Here is an 18,853-nt window from a genome sequence, read left to right as displayed (position 1 = left end):
TAGAGGGATGGTAGGGGGTAGAGTGAACCAAGGGGTAGAGTGATGGTAGGGGGTAGAGTAAACCAGGGGTAGAGTGATGGTAGGGGGTAGAGAGAACCAGGGGGTAGAGGGATGGTAGGGGGTAAAGAGACCCAGGGGTAGAGTGAACCAGGGGGTAGAGTGATGGCAGGGGGTAAAGTGAGCCAGGGGTAGTGTGAACCAGGGGGTAGAGTGATGGCAGGGGGTAAAGTGAGCCAGGGGTAGAGTGATGGCAGGGGGTAAAGTGAGCCAGGGGTAGAGTGAACCATGGGTAGAGTAATGGCAGGGGGTAAAGTGAACCAGGGGTAGAGTGAACCAGGGGGTAGAGTGATGGCAGGGGGTAAAGTGAGCCAGGGGTAGAGTGAACCAGGGGGTAGAGTGATGGCAGGGGGTAAAGTGAGCCAGGGGTAGAGTGATGGCAGGGGGTAAAGTGAGCCAGGGGTAGAGTGAACCAGGGGGTAGAGTGATGGCAGGGGGTAAAGTGAGCCAGGGGTAGAGTGAACCAGGGGGTAGAGTGATGGCAGGGGGTAAAGTGAGCCAGGGGTAGAGTGAATCAGGGGTAGAGTAATGGCAAGGGGTAAAATGAGCCAGGGGTAGAGTGAACTAGGGTTAGAGTGATGGCAGGGGGTAAAGTGAGCCAGGGATAGAGTGAATCAGGGGTAGAGTGATGGCAGGGGGTAAAGTGAGCCAGGGATAGAGTGAAGGTGAACCAAGGGGTAGAGTGAACTAGTAGAGTGAACTACGGGGTAGAGTGATGGCAGGGGGTAGAGTGAACCAGGGGGTAAAGTGAGCTAGGGGGTAGAGTGATGGTAGGGGGTAGTGAACCAAAGGGTAGAGTGAGCCAGGGGGTAGAGTGATGGCAGGGGGTAGGTAGAGTGAACCAAGGGGTAAAGCAGAGCAGGGGGTATGTATAGTGAACCAAGGGGTAGTAAAGTGATCTAGGGGAGGTAGGTAGAATGAACCAAGAGGTAGACAGAGTGAACCAGGGATAGAGTGAACCAGGGGTAGGTAGAGTGAACCAGGGGTAGAGTGAACCAGGGGTAGGTAGAGTGAATCAGGGGTAGATAGAGTGAACCAGTGATAGGTAGAGAGGTCCCAAGTGGAAAGAAGTCACTGACTTTTTTGTGTTATCCCAGATTATCTTCACATATGCTGCTATGTATAATAATCTATGTAACTGTATTTGTGTATACCTAAATAAACTTACTTACCAGGGGCTGGAGTGCTGGCAGAGGTGTCCCAGGGGTGTCCCAGGGGTGACCCATGGGTATCCCAGGGGTGACCCAGAGGGAGTCCCTGGGAGTGACCCATAGGGTGTCCCAGGGGGTGTTCCAGAGGGTGTCCCAGGGGGTGTACTAGAGGGTGTCCCAGGGGGTGTATTAGAGGGTGTCCCAGGGGGTGTATTAGAGGGTGTCCCAGGGGGTGTATTAGAGGGTGTCCCAGGGGGGGTATTAGAGGGTGACCCAGGGGGTGTATTAGAGGGTGTCCCAGTGGGTGTTCCAGAGGGTGTTCCAGAGGGTGTCCCAGGGGGTGACCCAGAGGGAGTCCCTGGGGTGACCCATAGGGTGTCCCAGGGGGTTCCAGGGGGTGTTCCAGAGGGTGTCCCAGGGGGTGTATTAGAGGGCGTCCCAGGTGGGTGTATTAGAGGGTGTCCCAGGGGGTGTATTAGAGGGTGTCCCAGGGGGTATATTAGAGGGTGTCCCAGGGGGTGTCCCAGTGGGCGTTCCAGAGGGTGTTCCAGAGGGTGTTCCAGAGGGTGTCCCGGGGGTGCCCCAGGGGGTGTCCCGGGTGTCCCATGGGGTGTTCCAGAGGGTGTCCCAGGGGGTGTATTAGAGGGCGTCCCAGGTGGGTGTATTAGAGGGCGTCCCAGGTGGGTGTATTAGAGGGTGTCCCAGGGGGTGTATTAGAGGGTGTCCCAGGGGGTGTATTAGAGGGTGTCCCAGGGGGTGTCCCAGTGGGTGTTCCAGAGGGTGTTCCAGAGGCCAAGCCCATGATGACACTCTTCAGGTCACTTGTTCTATCTAGGCTGGAATATTGCTGCACTCTAACAGCACCTTTCAAGGCAGGTGAAATTGCCGACCTAGAAAATGTACAGAGAACTTTCACGGCGCGCATAACGGAGATAAAACACCTCAATTACTGGGAGCGCTTGAGGTTTCTAAACCTGTATTCCCTGGAACGCAGGAGGGAGAGATACATGATTATATACACCTGGAAAATCCTAGAGGGACTAGTACCAAACTTGCACACGAAAATCACTCACTACGAAAGCAAAAGACTTGGCAGACGATGCACCATCCCCCCAATGAAAAGCAGGGGTGTCACTAGCACGTTAAGAGACCATACAATAAGTGTCAGGGGCCCGAGACTGTTCAACTGCCTCCCAGCACACATAAGGGGGATTACCAACAGACCCCTGGCAGTCTTCAAGCTGGCACTGGACAAGCAACTAAAGTCAGTTCCTGATCAGCCGGGCTGTGGCTCGTACGTTGGTTTGCGTGCAGCCAGCAGCAACAGCCTGGTTGATCAGGCGCTGATCCACCAGGAGGCCTGGTCACAGACCGGGCCGCGGGGGCGTTGACCCCCGAAACTCTCTCCAGGTAAACTCCAGGTAAACTCCAGAGGGTGTTCCAGAGGGTGTTCCAGAGGGTGTTCCAGAGGGTGTCCCGGGGGTGTCCCAGGGGGTGTCCCGGGTGTCCCAGGGGGTGTTCCAGAGGGTGTCCCAGGGGGTGTATTAGAGGGCGTCCCAGGTGGATGTATTAGAGGGTGTCCCAGGGGGTGTATTAGAGGGTGTCCCAGGGGGTGTATTAGAGGGTGTCCCAGGGGGTGTCCCAGGGGGTGTCCCAGTGGGTGTTCCAGAGGGTGTTCCAGAGGGTGTCCCAGGGGGTGTCCCAGGGAGTGTCCCGGGGGTGTCCCAAGGGGTGTTCCAGAGGGTGTCCCAGGGAGTGTATTAGAGGGCGTCCCAGGGGGTGTATTAGAGGGTGTCCCAGGGGGTGTATTAGAGGGTGTCCCAGTGGGTGTTCCAGAGGGTCTTCCAGAGGGTCTTCCAGAGGGTGCCCCAGGGGGTGTCCCAGGGGGTGTCCCAGGGGGTGTTCCAGAGGGTGTCCCAGAGGGTGTCCCAGGGGGTGTATTAGAGGGTGTCCCAGAGGGTGTCTGACTTTTTTGGGTTATCCTAGGTTCTCTACACATATGCTGCTATGTATGATAATTCTATGTAACTGTATTTGTGTATACCTGAATAAACTTACTTACTTACTAGGGGGTGTCCCAGGGGGTGTCCCAGGGGGTGGTGACTGGCTGAGGTAGATCAAGGCTGCATGGCGGAGGTTCCTCAACACGTGAGGAAGTTTGTGTTCCGTTCACCTCACCTTCCCACACAGGACTGCCTGGAGGTGCTCATCCCTGAGGTGAGGAACATGACCATCTACTGACTCTACATATAAATGTTTTTCTCTTTCTAGTTACTAAATATAACGAGGAGAAGGTGAAGTAACTCCCTGACTCATGGCTCCTTCCTGACGCCACCCAAACAATCATATATTGGATTCTTTTTATTATTTTATACAGGAATTTTTACGGAATTTGCAGAATTATGGTGAGATTATGTGAGATGGCAGATCATGATGGGAATTACAGTTTGTGTGGTATAATATTATTTTATCCAAGGCACAAAATTGGTACCCTAATGGATATATCAAGGACCACAATGAAAATAATTTACTTTAATTTTTGGGGATTATCCTCGTGGGTAATTTACATTATGTTTGATAATTGTACATATATGTTCCTATGTCTAGATAAAGTTACTCATGGCGAGACATTACCTTTAACATATATTCTCTACTGTACAGAAGTATCTTTATCCATACTTTTATTAGGTTTTCCTAGGTTAAATTGTGCATTATTTACTGTATAAAACCATTGTAAAAGTTTATAACAGATCTCAGTAAGTAAATGTAAATCATATAATGTGTCTGGAGTTGTCAGAGATAATATCTTTATACTTTATCACTATTTTATATCATTAGTAATAGTATAGTTTATTTATTTATTTTTATTTATTTATTTATTTATGTCTTTGCAATTAGTACATTGAGATTTTGTATTTGTAATAATGGGTTGCAGTGCAAAGAGAGCCTCTATTATGCCTAGGCATTATGGGCCAACTTAACATTATTGACTTAATGATTACTTAACACTAAGAATTATATCATAGTTGTACTGTAGAATATTAATTATATCATAGTTCTACAGTAGATTATTAATTATAAGTGAATCTAGTTTATGTAAGACAAAAGATATATTAATATATTAAAAAAATGCTTTTTGTGAAAACAATGATTCAATTATATTCCTGTCGACAATGGATAAAAGGTTCAAAGTGATTGTTGAAGTTATGATGTGGGAGAACATAAGTGAGTTTGTGTGTACTGAGTATTTAGCATTTAGTCTAGGGTGATTAAGTGGCTTTTGAGAAGAGTCTTGAATTGATTTTCAGACCGGGTTACTTTAGTATCTTCTGGTAATGAATTCCAAATTTTGGAATTCATAACACAACATAACAACTATCTTCCACCAAGGCAGAGTAAGTCAGTAACTTTATTTAGGCATAGCTATGCATAAGTACAATTATCATACATAGTGTAATTTACCTAGGATAACCCATAAAAAATCAAACATAATGACTCAAAAAAGAGAAGACTCTTCTCATTGTCACTCATTTCTGGTAGAACAGTGAATGAATATGTTGATGTCACAGCTTAACCTGTAAACGGTCCAAGCAGATCTATGTTCACATGTGTAGTGCTACAAAAGTAGATCTAAGTTTTTTTTTTTACATATTTTCAAATATAACAACAAAACAAAGTAGATCAAAGTTTATTTACACATTTTCAAATGTAGAAAACAAAAAGATCTACTTTTTTTACATACTTTCAAATGTTGAGAAAATGTATATATACGTTTGGACCGTTTACGGGTTAAATGAGCCTCTGAACTGCAACATACCCATCCCTTTAGAAGTACAGGCACTGTACTTCCCACCTTCACAACTTAAGTATGTAGTACTGGTTTCCTTGGATCCCTTAATAAATAGTATTTACCTGCTCACACTTTCAGGATGTCAAGTAAAAAAAACAAAAACTTGTCACCACACTTTATGTGCTCACACAAGTTTGGTGGATGCCAACAAGCTTTTACTGGTGTCAGTGACCACACCTGGCAATTTTTAGAATACCATTGCCCAATCATTACTAAATTATACTCTTCCCAACACTGAATTTATCCAACTGAAACAATTATGGGACCTCAGACTTTCTTTGTTGGTCAATTATCTTTTTTTCAGTGGTTTGCTAGATTTGAAGAAATATTCAGTAAAGGTTCATCATTGTCATTTAGAGTCAAAATTTGGAACATTACTAATTATATCCAATTCTCTTCTGTGCCTCTGCTGTGTGTTGTTACACCTCATCAGTTCTAAAGCGTCATTAAAATTTATTCTATGATTCCACATACTTTTTTATCAAAACACTGCATTATTATTTTTGTTTGCTTACTGTAGCATTTTTAAATTTGGTTCAAGGAATTTTGTAGATCCCTACATTTATATGGATATCTTGGGGAAAATACATACATTCATATATACATACATACATACATACATGAATTTTGTATATGTATTAATTTATTTACATGTACACACACATACGTTCGCAAACATACACACGCAAGCATGTGCACACACAAAATATATATATAATACATACATATATATACATACACAGTATAGTTAGACAGTAGTGTAATTGCACTTCTGAAATTGATGTTCTAGTGAAAGGGCTTGGTGAAACACAGTAGAAAAAACAGGCTAGATTTTGGACAAAAATCATAGAAAAATCAGCAGATAATCTTGCATCACAGGCCAGTTACAAGCTTCCCAGACATAGGGTCATACAGAATTTTTGTTTATTATTTGAAATTTGAGCTCCTCTGCAAAGACTGTGATTGTGTGTGAATGATGGTGAAAGTGTTTCTTTCTTTTTATGGATCACCCTGTCTCAGTGGGAGGCAGATGTGTTAAAAAAAATGTGTAGATAATGCGAACCATGATAAGCTGCATAGGGAATGGGGTATTGTATATACCCTGAACCTCCCAGTGCAGCTAATTGAGAGCTGCACCCCCACACATGCCAAATATTATTAAATAACTGACACTTTGCAACCATATAAATTAAGTTTATATTGTAGACCTCTGAGCAGTGCATAATGTGTACTGTATGCACTTGTAACAGTTGATGGTATGGGGGATAAAGATGAGTTTTAGATGAAAAGAGGCTTTGTATCTAGAACAGGCTTTTTCCAGTCAGGATATTTTCTTGACTGAATGTACTTGCTAATATTGAAGGGAGGATATTTACATCACTCCAGGGAATTTGATTTACGGTTACAGTATCTGGGAATGTGTTTATTAGGAAATATGTTCCTCCATGATTATAATAATAATAATAATAGGAAATATTTTAAATCTTTATCTTTCACTATCACTTACCCATAATGTGTGATCATGTACTTGTCCTGTTGCAGGTAGTAAGTCCCAGCTATGGCATGTACACTTGGCCATGTGCTCCAGTGCTGGCACAGTATGTCTGGCATCATCGTCATGGTTTTATCAACCGAACCGTTTTAGAAATCGGTGCAGGGACTGCACTTCCAGGCATTGTTGCTGCAAAGTGTGGTGCCCAAGTGATTCTCTCAGATTCTGGCCAGTTACCCAAGTGTCTTCGAAATTGTCAGATGTCTTGTCAAGCCAATGGTATTGCTGGTTCTGTTGCAGTTATTGGGCTAACATGGGGACTCTTTACACCAGAACTCTTGCACCTGGGGCCTATTGACATTATCCTTGGTTCAGACTGCTTTTATGATCCAGCTGTATTTGAGGACATCCTTGTAACAGTGTCATATTTACTGGAGCACAACCCAAGGGCCCAATTTGTATGCTCATACCAGGAAAGAGCTTCTGATTGGTCCCTGGAACACCTTCTTCACAAATGGAATTTGTCTTGTATGCAGTTACCATTGGCAACTTTTGATGCTGATGCAACAAACATAGCTGAATCCAATCTCCCTGGTTCTCACACAATTCATGTGTTTCAGATCACCAGAAGCTCCAGCAGTTGAGACATAGTTACACGAGGCATCTTCCCACCACTGGCTACTTTCTCCTCGGGGCTACTCTTGGGTCATCTCTGGGAGAAAAAAGCTGCATACTTAATCCTCCAGAAGCTCAATGGCATCCCGTAATATTTACAAAGTATTTGTGGGCAACCTGCCATGGACGGTGGGGCACCGGGAACTACGGCAGCATTTTTCACAGTTTGGTCATGTAATAAATACACATGTGGTGTTCAACAAGTCAACAGGGATGAGCCGTGGCTTTGGATTTGTTCAGTTTGGCAACAGAAATAGTTTTGATAATGCTATTAGTAAGTCTACACATTTCCTTGAAGGTAATAATTTACATGTGCAGCCAACAAGTAAATAGCCATATTTTTTTTAATATAGACAGTAGTGTGTGAATATGTACTACAGTAAAGTACCTTGTAACATTATGACTCAAGTTTTTTTATTGTAGTAAGCAGTAAGTGTGTATTCAAAGTGGCATGGATGATCTAGAGGTGAGTTCCCCTGCAGTAGGAGAGTTAGAAGCAACATTTAATAAAGCTGCAACTCACCTTCAAGCTTTAACTGCTAATCTTGCCCAGGACAAGCTTCTGTTCTTTTATGCTCGCTATAAACAAGCCTGTGAAGGGTCCTGTAATACCCCAAAACCTGGCTTCTTTGATTTTAAAGGCAAACTGAAATGGGAGGCATGGAAAAACCTCGGAGATATGAAGAAAGATGATGCCATGAGGGAGTATGTGAGTGCCATTGCTGACATTGATCCAGATTGGGAACTTAAAGTGGATGTGGATGGTGGTTCAAAAACCAGCTGGATGAGAGTTTCCAGCTTCCAGCCTGAAAAGGATGACGTTAGAGAAGAAGACAAAAATTCTTTTGATTGGGTTAAAGAAAATAATATTCATAAAATTCAAAGTCTTGATTCTAACTCCATAGTAGAGAGGGATGAGAATGGTATGACACTCTTACACTGGGCAGCCGACAGAGGACATACAGAAATTGCTATGTGTCTTCTAGAAAAAAAGATAAATGTCAATATGCAGGATGCAGAAGGACAGACTGCACTACACTATGCAGCTTCCTGTGGTCACTTGAACATCATCAGAGTCCTCTTAGACCACGGGGCTGATCCCACCATCCAAGATTCCGATGGCTTGCGAGCTGAAGAATGTGTTGAAGATGAGACTGTCAGAAGTCTATTTAAAGCACTGTAATTATCTTGTCAGTAGTCTTGCCATTTTTATGGAGTGGACAATGGGGTTAATAGTTAAGCACAATGTGTTGTGTATGGTAAGGATCATTTTGTCATTCAGTGCATTTTTATATGCAGTTATGTATACTGTATTAGATTAATTTGAATGGTCAGAGACCACATGCACATACCAATACTGTAAATACCTGATTCCAATTGGTGAAGACAATTTAAAGTATCTATCTGTAATTCTTTTATTTACCCTAAAGTAAAAATGTTGTCTAATAAATAATAATTAATTAATATTATGTGAGCAGTATGGGTCCTCACAGGAAAGTCTGCTTCTCTTAAAAAGAGTACAGTTACTCTCATACCCTCCAGTAGGATCTTGTATTATCAGTGTAAAAGACTGAAATTAAAAATAAACTTAGGAAAGAGCAAGGTGATGATAATTTAAAAAAAAATGTAGATAATGAGAAATTGGAAATTAGATATGAGGGAGGGAGTGTGGAGGAAGTAAATGTTCTTCATATATTTGGAAGTGAACTTGGTGGATAACTCTGTGAGAAGTGAAGTGAAACGCAGAATTGACAAAAGTAAAAACGTGGGTGGTGCATTGAGACATCTGTGGAGACAAAGAACTTTGTACATAGTGATAAAAAGGGGAATGTACCAGAATATAGTGGTATCAACACTTGTATGGGTGTAGAGCATGGGTTTTGAATGTTCCACCTAGGAGGAGGTTGGAGGCAGTAGAAATGCACTTAAAGGCAATGTGTGGTGTGAATATTATGCAGAGAATTTGGAGTTTGGAGATTAGGAGGTGTGGTATCACCAGAAGTATTCAGAGGGCTGAGTGGGAGCTGTTGAGGTGGTTTGGACATTGAGAGAAAAATAGAATGAATAGGAGTATGTATAAATCTAGGATGGAGGGACATGAGTCATCCTAGGAAATGGGAAGAGGAGGGTAAAGGAGATTTTGAGTGCTAGTGGGCTTGAACTTGCAGCAGGTTTGCTTGAGCATGTTAGGAGTGAACACAGACAAGTGACTTTTATGATCTGACATACATGATCTACAAAGCAGGAGACAGGTCCTTAGCTTTGAACTATAGACCAATAAGCTAACCTCTACAGTGGGAAAATTTATGGAAACAGTGATTGCTGAGGCAGTTCGTAGCTGCCTTGAAAGGCATAAATTGATTAATGAATGTCAGCACGGTTTTACAAGGGGCATTTCAGCCTTATGAATTTACTAACTTTTCACTAAGGTATTTGAGGGGGTAGATCATGGTAATGAATATATTTTAATCGGGTGAGGGCTAAACCTGTAAAAGTTTTATAACACCTGGAGAATGGAAGGTATTTCAAGTATGTTTTAAGGGAGAGAATGTTAAGTTCTTTGGATCAAGAGCCCCTTATCGTCATCAAGACACCCCAGTTGAGGGGCTGCTCTCAATAAAACTACAGGATTAGCATTTCCATGAATAAAATAAATTCTATAAAATATTGCTGGAACACATGAAGTTTTGTAATGGAAACTTAGGCCCTTCCCCAGCATGACTGTACCTCCTTTAAATGTAAAACATGTACAAAAAAAAAAAAAAATGTTAAAGCTAAAAAGTCAAATTTCCTGGTAGGGTATGGGGCAAATTTCATTGAGTAGTATTTCATCAGTGCATATAAAAAAAAATGTTAAAAAGCACACTTTAATCCCCTTTGATGCAGCATTGTATGATCCTTCTGGGTATAGTGCATGATTATACAGTGGACCCTCGACCAACGATATTAATCAGTTCCTGAGAGCTCATCGTTAATCGAAATTATCGTTATTCGAGTTAATTTTCCCCATAATAAATACATCTTGATTTAAGGACCTGTGCCCCGGTTCCTTGAATGTCGGAATTCCTTGCATTTCTTCCCAGGTGCTATGTGACCCCTATGGGTTTAGCATTCTCCCTCATAAACGTAATAATACTCTTGCTCGGATCAAACCTAGTTGTTTCCTATTCCCTAGGCACTGTATGATCCCTAAAAGTTTAGTTCTCCATGATGATAATGCAGTAATAAAAATTAATCAAATTTCCTAGGAAAATAGGCAGAGTAAAATCCACAAGTCACATTCCACTAAACATATTTAAAGTTCTTTCCCTTCAAAATATTAGTATAATCAACACAGGTTTGTTAATGTTAAAGGTGGGATTAATGCCAGTGCTAATTAATGCCAAAGTTTATGCAATAACTATTAATGTTTAAAAGCCATAGTGTGTTTTGAAGGGGGTACTTTTGGCAAGGAGTTTAATTAAAGCATAATTCTGCTGGCTGCATAATGCTTATGGGTTTAACACTTGCCACTGATTAAAATAAAAAAATAATTAAAGCACACTAGGGCATTCCAATGTCAAAAGTGGATTCTGCATATTCTTTGACAGGACAGCCTATTAACCATATTGATCCCCACAAGGAAGGTTCCTTGATGCAGGTGAGGGGCTCTTGATCTAGGGAATTGGATCTGTGCTCCAGTTCCCTGAATTAAGCCTGAATACCTTTCATCCCCATAGGTGCTGTATAGTCCTATGGGTTTAGTGCTTCCCCCTTGCTTATAATAATAACCGTATGATATTAGGGGTGCTAAACCTGTAGGGATTATACAGCACCTGTGGAGTGGATGGAAGGCATACAGGTTTAATTCAGGGAACTGGGGCATAGATCCAATTTCCTAGGTCAAGAGCCCCTCACCAGCATCAAGGAACCTCCCAACTGTATTGATAGTGCGGCCTGTCAGTCCTTGCAGCACCGAATTTTGCTTTCTCGAGGGAAAACTGGGCGTCAGCAAAAATTCAAGGGATGTTCTTTGTTGCAGTTAAGGCAGGATTATTATTATCATAACTAAGTGTTAAACCCACAAGGGTCTTAGTTAATGCAGGAAGGGGTGGGGAAGCATTCACAATTTGGACTGTCTTTTCCCTGATCCGACATTTTTTTGTGACCAGCACCATTGTATAATTATATTATAATTATGGGGGAGAACTAAACCCATAGGATTATAGTGCATTTGGGGGGATGGAAGGTATTCAGGCTCAGTTCAGGGAACCAGAGTACAGATCCAATTCCCTAGATCCAGAGCCCCTCACCAGTGTCAAGGAACCTCCCTTAAGGGGAGCCACAGCATCAACATTTGCAATATTATTGTTATTGGTCCGAACTCCCTCAGCAACAAGCACTAACCTATGTATATCAAGGAAGCTGATGGCCTTGATATCAAAAATGAGTTTCACTATATTAGTTGGATTTGGTCTCCATTCACAATCTGGGCAGACATAAGTTTTGACTGGTGATTGGTAGGTGTTGAAATTATAATTGCTTTTGTATATTCAAAGCAGTCTATGAAGTCTTGTTGTACTTCCAAGTGAAGAATGACAGTTTTTTGGCATAATCTGAGGGTGGTCTCTGGACAACCACTGAAGTCTTGCCAGTGGTTTGGAGAAGTGTTTATCAGAATCATTCGCTCATAATAATGTTCATCCCAAGTTTTACAGAGTGGAAGTAGATATCTTACCTGATATGGGTCGTTTTTTTTTTTTATTCAGATATATATCGGGAATGTTTAACATGCAATGCAAAAAGATGGTAATAATAATAATTCATGTTAAGCACTAAACCCATGTGGGATGCAAAAAGTATTTCATCCATAGTCATGTTGGAAAGATTTCTGTAAGTGAGAGACCCCTCAAGTGAGGTTCCTTGATGCTGGTGAGTGGCTCTTGATCGAGGGAATTGGAACTGTGCTCCATAATTATAATAATCAAGGGGAGCACTAAACCCATAGGAATATGCAGCACCTGTGGGGAGGGGATGTGGAAGATATTCAGGCTTAATTCAGGGAACAGGAGCACAGATTGAATTCCGGCCATACAATAGAGCGGAAAAATAATGTAAGGGACCTGGGAGTAGTAATGTCTGAGGATCTCACTTTCAAGGATCACAACAGTGCCACGATCGCACGTGCAAAGAAAATGATAGGATGGATAATGAGAACTTTCAAAACGAGAGATGCCAAGCCCATGATGATCCTTTTCAAATCACTTGTTCTCTCTAGGCTGGAATACTGCTGTACATTAACATCTCCATACAAAGCAGGTGAAATCGCAGATCTAGAGAGTGTACAGAGATCCTTTACTGCACGTATAAGTTCTGTCAAGCACCTTAACTACTGGGAACGCTTGGAAGCACTTGACTTGTACTCGTTGGAACGCAGGAGGGAGAGATATATCATAATCTACACTTGGAAAATCTTGGAAGGAATGGTCCCAAATCTGCACACAGAAATCACTCCCTACAAAAGTAAAAGACTGGGCAGGCGATGCAAAATGCCGCCAATAAAAAGTAGGGGCGCCATTGGTACACTAAGAGAAAACACCATAAGTGTCCGGGGCCCAAAACTGTTCAACAGCCTCCCATCAAGCATTAGGGGAATTGCCAATAAACCCCTGGCTGCCTTCAAGAGAGAGCTGGACAGATACCTAAAGTCGGTGCCGGATCAGCCGGGCTGTGGCTCGTACGTCGGACTGCGTGCGGCCAGCAGTAACAGCCTAGTTGATCAGGCCCTGATCCATCGGGAGGCCTGGTCGTGGACCGGGCCGCGGGGGCGTTGATCCCCGGAATAACCTCCAGGTAACCTCCAGGTAAGAGCCCCTCACCAACATCAAGGAACCTCCTTTGAGGGGGAACCATGCTACAGTTCCCGGAATTAAGTCTGAATGCCTTCCATCTCCTCCCCCCGTCCCCACAGGTACTGTATAATCCCTACAGGTTTAGCTCTCCCCATTATTATAATCAAAACTAAGCGCTAAACCCACCAGGGTCACACAGCGCTGCAGGGTAGGATGTATGAACTTTGTAATACGCTTGATCTGTAACTAGCAAGAGTGAAGAGTATAATCAAAGGTTGTGTAATAAATCTGTTGATGTCAAAGAGGGTCTGTGTCAAAGGTAGGGCTGTTAGCTAGGAGGGAAGTTAAAGTGAAGGTGTTAGACCGGTGATGACGTCGGAGGTAAATTCTGCATACTCACTGATAGATAAGACAGTTCAATAGAATATGGCAAACTAAAATTGGAACCTGACAATTTGCACAGAATGGAACTGGGCACCTCTCCTTGAGATACCCATGAGTGAGATCTTAAACTCAGCTTGAAAATGCAATTTGTTATGAATCAACTCAGACCAACATTGTTGCCAATGGTTGTGAAGGTGGCTAGGTTATTATTATAATCAAAAAGCACTAAACCACAAGGGCTAAGGTGGCTAGAGATTACAGCAAAATAGTCTGAGAACGGAATCTCTCTATATGAAACTGGGAGGTCCTGTACCGCTGACTGCACAGCAGTCCACCTACTCATTGCCCTGAACATCAGCATGACCAGGGGCCCAGAAGAAAATTATTTCTTTGTTACTGCTAGAAATGCAGCACAACTAAAGTTGTATATGAAGAACTAGGGGATGAGGCAAATTAAATTTTTTGATAGCTTGCAAAGCACTAATGGAGTCTGAGCCTACCACAAATGTTGAGGTAGGCTTGGACACAATACGGATAATTGCTATGAGAACCGTATTCAGTCCAGCTGTGAAAATGGTGGCCAAGTCAAATAAATGACCTCGTGCAACATTGTCCAAGAACACTGCTGCAAACCCAACACCATCAGAGGATTTAGAACCATCAGTGTAAATTGCAACAGTAAAAAGACCGGAAGTGGTTAAGAAAGAACTGTAGGAATTTGAGCTTACATACACAGCAGTGGGGAAGAACTGTCAGAACCTCCCAAAGGGGAAGAGAAAAATTAAATGCTAGATGAACATATTAAGGGGGCAACTGAAGAGAAGTCAAAAGCGGGTGAAGTCAAAGAGAGGAAAGACAGAGTAAACAGGGGTGGGGAACAAATAATGTATCTCTACTAACATCTGTTACTATCCTGTATGTAGAAGGATCATGAAGGTCATGAGAGTGGACAAAATAATGGAGGCATTGGGCATCACATCAATCATTCAAAGATGGAACATTTGCCTCTGCACATAGGCTCTTGACAGAGGAGGAGCAAAAACCACCTAGACATAACCATAATACTTGATGATGGATGGGATCAAGTTTAGAAAGAGTTGTGGGGAAGGTTGCAGAATATATCTGATCACCATAGTCTAGTTTCGATAAAATTAGACAGGTGAGCATTGTAATTTCCTGGAAACCACCTTTTATCCTGTCTGGTTCACACTAGATGGCACTTTCAGAATTGACTGAACAAGGTTTAGCAAAACTACCTGATTATGAGAGCACTTACCAGCTAATAATGGTGGTGGGCAGTGGAAAGAAAACCAGGAATCATATACCTTCAGTTGCCATTCCTGCAACAGCAAGCAACCTCAGGTAATACTTTCATCATTATTACTATTATTATAATTATAATAAAATAAAGCGCTAAACCGAAAATTATTATAATTATTATAATCAAAAAGAAGCGCTAAGCCACAAGGACTATACAGCGCTGCAGGGCAGGAACGAAGCGAGGGCATCAGGTGGCAAAAGGGAGATGGATGAGTAATAGGTTACGGATAACAGCGGGGCAGTGGATGGTGAAAGGGTAAAGGGCAGCAAGAGACTGAACTAGAAAGGGCTGAGGGGAGTGCGAAAAGTATCATCAGAGTTTGTGGAGTAAATCAGTCGTTGTCAAGAAGTCAATGAGAGAGTCAGGATTAAAGGAGGGTCCATCAGCAAGAAGGGAAGGTAAAGAGAGAGTAGTAGAACGAAGACGACGTTGGAGGTAAATTCTGCGTGCTCGTTGATAGAGAGGGCAGTCTAACAGAATGTGGCTAATCGATACTGGAACTTGACACTGCTCACAGAGAGGAACAGGGTGCCTCTCCATGAGATACCCATGAGTAAGATGAGTGTGACCAATGCGAAGGCGGGAGAGAGTGGTCTCCCAACCTCGGCACTGATGACAAGAAAGGTAAAGTGTGGAGGTGGAAGAAGGGAAGGAAGGGGCAAAGAAGATTTGAGCAATGTGGATTTTTTGGACTTCTGAGTAGAGGGGTGATTGGTATTAGGTGTCGTACGAGGTCTTGTCGATACTGGGGCTTGTGAGGAAGGACGTGAAGATGTGAGAACAGACCGAGTTGTAGTCGGGACGTCAGAGCCAAGGACAGCAAAAGGATTAGATGCCGTAGTGGCTATGGGAGGGGTAACAACAGAGGAGGCTGCAGAAGATGGGACCCCAGAAGTGGGGGGATGTTTGGAAACACGAGAATAAGAAACATGGGGTAGTCTCCCTTGGAGGCGGAGATGAGTAACTGCCATAGCATAAGGGAGACCTGCCTCTTTGAGGCAACGGATTTCACGTTCATTTAAGTAGACCTGGCAACGGCGGGAGTACGAAGGGTGAGCTTCATTACAATTAAGGCAAGATGGAGGTTGACTGCAAGATGTATTAGAATGGTCGTCGGCACCACAGACTGGGCATTCGGCAATAGATCTGCAATATTTCGCTGGGTGACCAAAACGCCAGCAATTTCTACATTGTTGCGGTGTAGGTATCACCTTTCGAACTTGTAACCGATGTCCCGCGACATATACAGAGGACGGGAGTTCTCGGCTGTCAAAAGTTAAACGAGCCACATTGCAAGGGTAACGTCTCCGCCCCCGGGCAGGAAGGACATAAGTGTCTACTTTGAGGATTGCGAGATCCTGGAGTTCCAGCTGTTCAAAAATGTCATTGCCACATGACTGGAAATTCTGTTGGACTATGGTATGGGGCAGAAAGACAGTACCACTACAAGAATTGAGAGAAAGATGTTTTTCAATAGTGATAGGAGTAGTATCGATATTCGAAAGGAGAGAAAGATCATGAGCTTGGGTAGCATTCTGGACAGTGACGATGCGCGTACCGCTCTTGAGAGCATGAAATGAAATATCTCTGCCAACCTGACGCAGGAGCGCTTTGCCAATACTATGGTCAGAAAGGTAGGCAGAAGAAGTCGGTCTTAAAGTAAAGAATTTAGTCCATTGTGTGGTCCGAAACTGAGCGTGGAGAGGGAGTGCTTGACGTGTCGATCTTTTCCGAGTAGAATGGGAAGGTAACGAAGGAGCATCATCAGGAGATTGACGTTGGCGTTTAGGAGTAGGACCGGAGTTGGTCCGGCGTGAAATGGGCGGGCGATTCGAAAATTGCCGTACCGTAGAGGGAGAAGCCGGAAGCATAGTCAAAGGAGAGCGGAGTTCAGACAAATCGAAGGAGTCAGTCGAAGCCCCGGTACCTGAAGCGGGTGAGGAAACAGCACCAGCAAGAGTTACAGGGGCATCAGGAGTGTCCGAAGAGTGGTCTAAACACAAGGCAGGGTCAGAATGGGGTGCGGTATCAAGAAGGGGCCCGGGGGTAGTGGGTTCATGGACTAGGGCTGCCATGGTTAGGTTACTCCTTTGCTTTTTGTTTTTAAGAAAAAAAAAGAAAGAAGAAAAGAAAATAAAAATAAAAAAAAGAATAAAAAAAGGGGGGAGCGGGGAGGAATAGTTCCCAGGAGGAATGAAAGGGCCGGAAATCTCCCTCCGCGCCCAAGAGGACCTCAACACCGCTAGTAGCGCAGATGCAGCATGGAACCCATGCCATACCCTACCCTTCATGCCAGTAAACCAGCAATCCGGGATAGCAACCTCACATCTGCCGAGCTACCTTGGTGGACAAAAGAGAGGGCGGCCGGATATCCGCCACAAAGCATACCTCCTTCGGCCACCACCCCCGGAATCCGAAAGGTGGCTTCCAGAGATACACCCGTCGCCTGAAAGACCCAAAGCTACTCCGGGATACCGGAGAGGGATCGGGACATCCCCAGGCAATCCAGATTCCACGGCAAACTACGCCACCGCCAAGAACCTCAACGGAATGGGATGGACCCCGGTGTCCTTTCCCCTACCTAGGAACTAGCGCGCCTGTGGGAGAAATCCCAAAGGCCAAAAGGGAGGGGTGAGGAGGAGGAGGAGGAATGGAAAAAGGGGAGGATGGGATAGGGGAGGGGAGAATGGGGGGTAATTAGGTTCGGTCTGAGGAAGAAGACCGACAGGGCTAATTCCTCAGACCAAGAGCCTCTTCACCACGCCAAGGAGCCCCCCTTGAAGAGGGCTAAACCGACTAGGGTCAAGCAGCGATGAGGGGCAGAAAACAGTGCCTGGGCTATAAACAGCTAGGTGGAGAGGGGAGAAAAAGGCTGGAAGGGACGTCAGGGGCTATGTGTCAAAGTTCATATAGTAAAGCAGTTGCTTTACTGCACGAAGTCAAGAAGTGATTGTAAGCCAAAGGCAGGGCTGTCTGCAAGAAGGGAAGATAAGGACAGTGGTAGGGTGGCGGCGGTGGTGGAGGTAAATCCTGCGAGCTTGCTGGTAAACTGGACAATCCACAATAAAGTGAAGAACCATAATAGGGACCTGACAAACCTCACAGAGAGAGTTAGAGTGTTGTTCCATGAGATGCCCATGGGTAAGGCGAGTATGGCCAATGTGGAGATGGGAGAGCATGGTCTCTCGAGTATGGCAATGGTGGTAAGATGGCCACAAACCCAGAAGCGGTTTAATCGAGTGCAATATGTTATAGTGCATGTCCAACCACTGTTGTTGCCAATGGCCGCAAAGATGGGTAGAGATGATGGTAAAATAATCCCTGAACGGAATACCTCTATAGGAAACTGGAAGATCACGCACTGCTGGCCACGCAGCTGCATCTGGCTGTTCACTGTCCCTCACATCAATGCGTCTAGAGATCCAACAGAAAACGACGTCTTTGTTTTTGGTAGCAACATGGCACAACCAAAGATGAATATGAAGAACCAATGGATGAGGGGAATCAAACTGTTTAATGGACTGTAAACGCTGAGGGAATCTGAAATGATCACAAACGCCAAAGGAGACACATGTATAATGTGGAGAAGTGCTATGAGGATGGCATACAACTCTGTGGTAAAAATGATAGCCGAGTCTAACAAATGACCCCAGAGAACATGATCAGGGAACACTGCCACGAACCCAACAGTCAGAAGATTCAGAACCATCTGTACAAACAGTGATGGCACGAGCATGTGACCGGAAATGATCAAGAAAAAGAGAGCAAGAAGCAGCCATAGGTAGGAGAGCTTTGGCACACAGCAGTAGGGGAGAACAGACACAACTTTCATCATTAGAAGCCCTACTAGATGGACTCTCGATGGATCACTGGATTGTTACCCGAGATGTGACCCATAACAGGTGGCTGGCTAGCACATAGGTATTCTAATATATTTTTATGAGGGGGGCAAGGAAAGTAGGTGTGTAAGGGAAATTTTCTCATACACTTCATTGGCCTTTAGTTCAAATCTGAGTTACAAGTCAAACATTCTTGCCACTGAACTTCTTACCACTTCAGTGATGTTTAGGGTTTACTGAAGTTCTTCTTTAA

The 18,853-nt window shown here is 43.9% G+C and overlaps 2 protein-coding genes across 3 annotated transcripts; both read left to right on the top strand.

Moving 5' to 3' along the window:
- Nucleotides 1-3,172: 3,172 nt before the first annotated feature.
- On the top strand, nucleotides 3,173-7,403 carry LOC128697920 (histone-arginine methyltransferase METTL23). 2 transcript variants are annotated; one of them, XM_070099564.1, is made up of 3 exons: nucleotides 3,283-3,425; nucleotides 6,601-6,829; nucleotides 7,171-7,403. In XM_070099564.1, the coding sequence occupies exons 1-3, from the start codon at nucleotides 3,336-3,338 to the stop codon at nucleotides 7,401-7,403; spliced, it is 552 nt and encodes a 183-aa protein (XP_069955665.1). In that variant the 5' UTR covers nucleotides 3,283-3,335. The 2 variants fall into 2 exon arrangements, 1 of the variants encoding a protein (XP_069955665.1); XR_011393922.1 differs by lacking the exon at nucleotides 6,601-6,829 and having other exon boundaries at nucleotides 3,173-3,425; nucleotides 7,171-7,399.
- Nucleotides 7,403-8,630, top strand: LOC128697869 (acyl-CoA-binding domain-containing protein 6-like). The gene has a single exon (XM_053789841.2). The coding sequence runs from the start codon at nucleotides 7,677-7,679 to the stop codon at nucleotides 8,406-8,408; it is 732 nt and encodes a 243-aa protein (XP_053645816.1). The 5' UTR covers nucleotides 7,403-7,676; the 3' UTR covers nucleotides 8,409-8,630.
- The last annotated feature ends 10,223 nt before the right edge of the window (nucleotides 8,631-18,853 follow it).

The sequence above is a fragment of the Cherax quadricarinatus genome, chromosome 68, assembly GCF_038502225.1.
Source record: "Cherax quadricarinatus isolate ZL_2023a chromosome 68, ASM3850222v1, whole genome shotgun sequence".
NCBI lineage: Eukaryota > Metazoa > Arthropoda > Malacostraca > Decapoda > Parastacidae > Cherax > Cherax quadricarinatus.
This window is presented reverse-complemented; position numbering and strand designations above follow the sequence as displayed.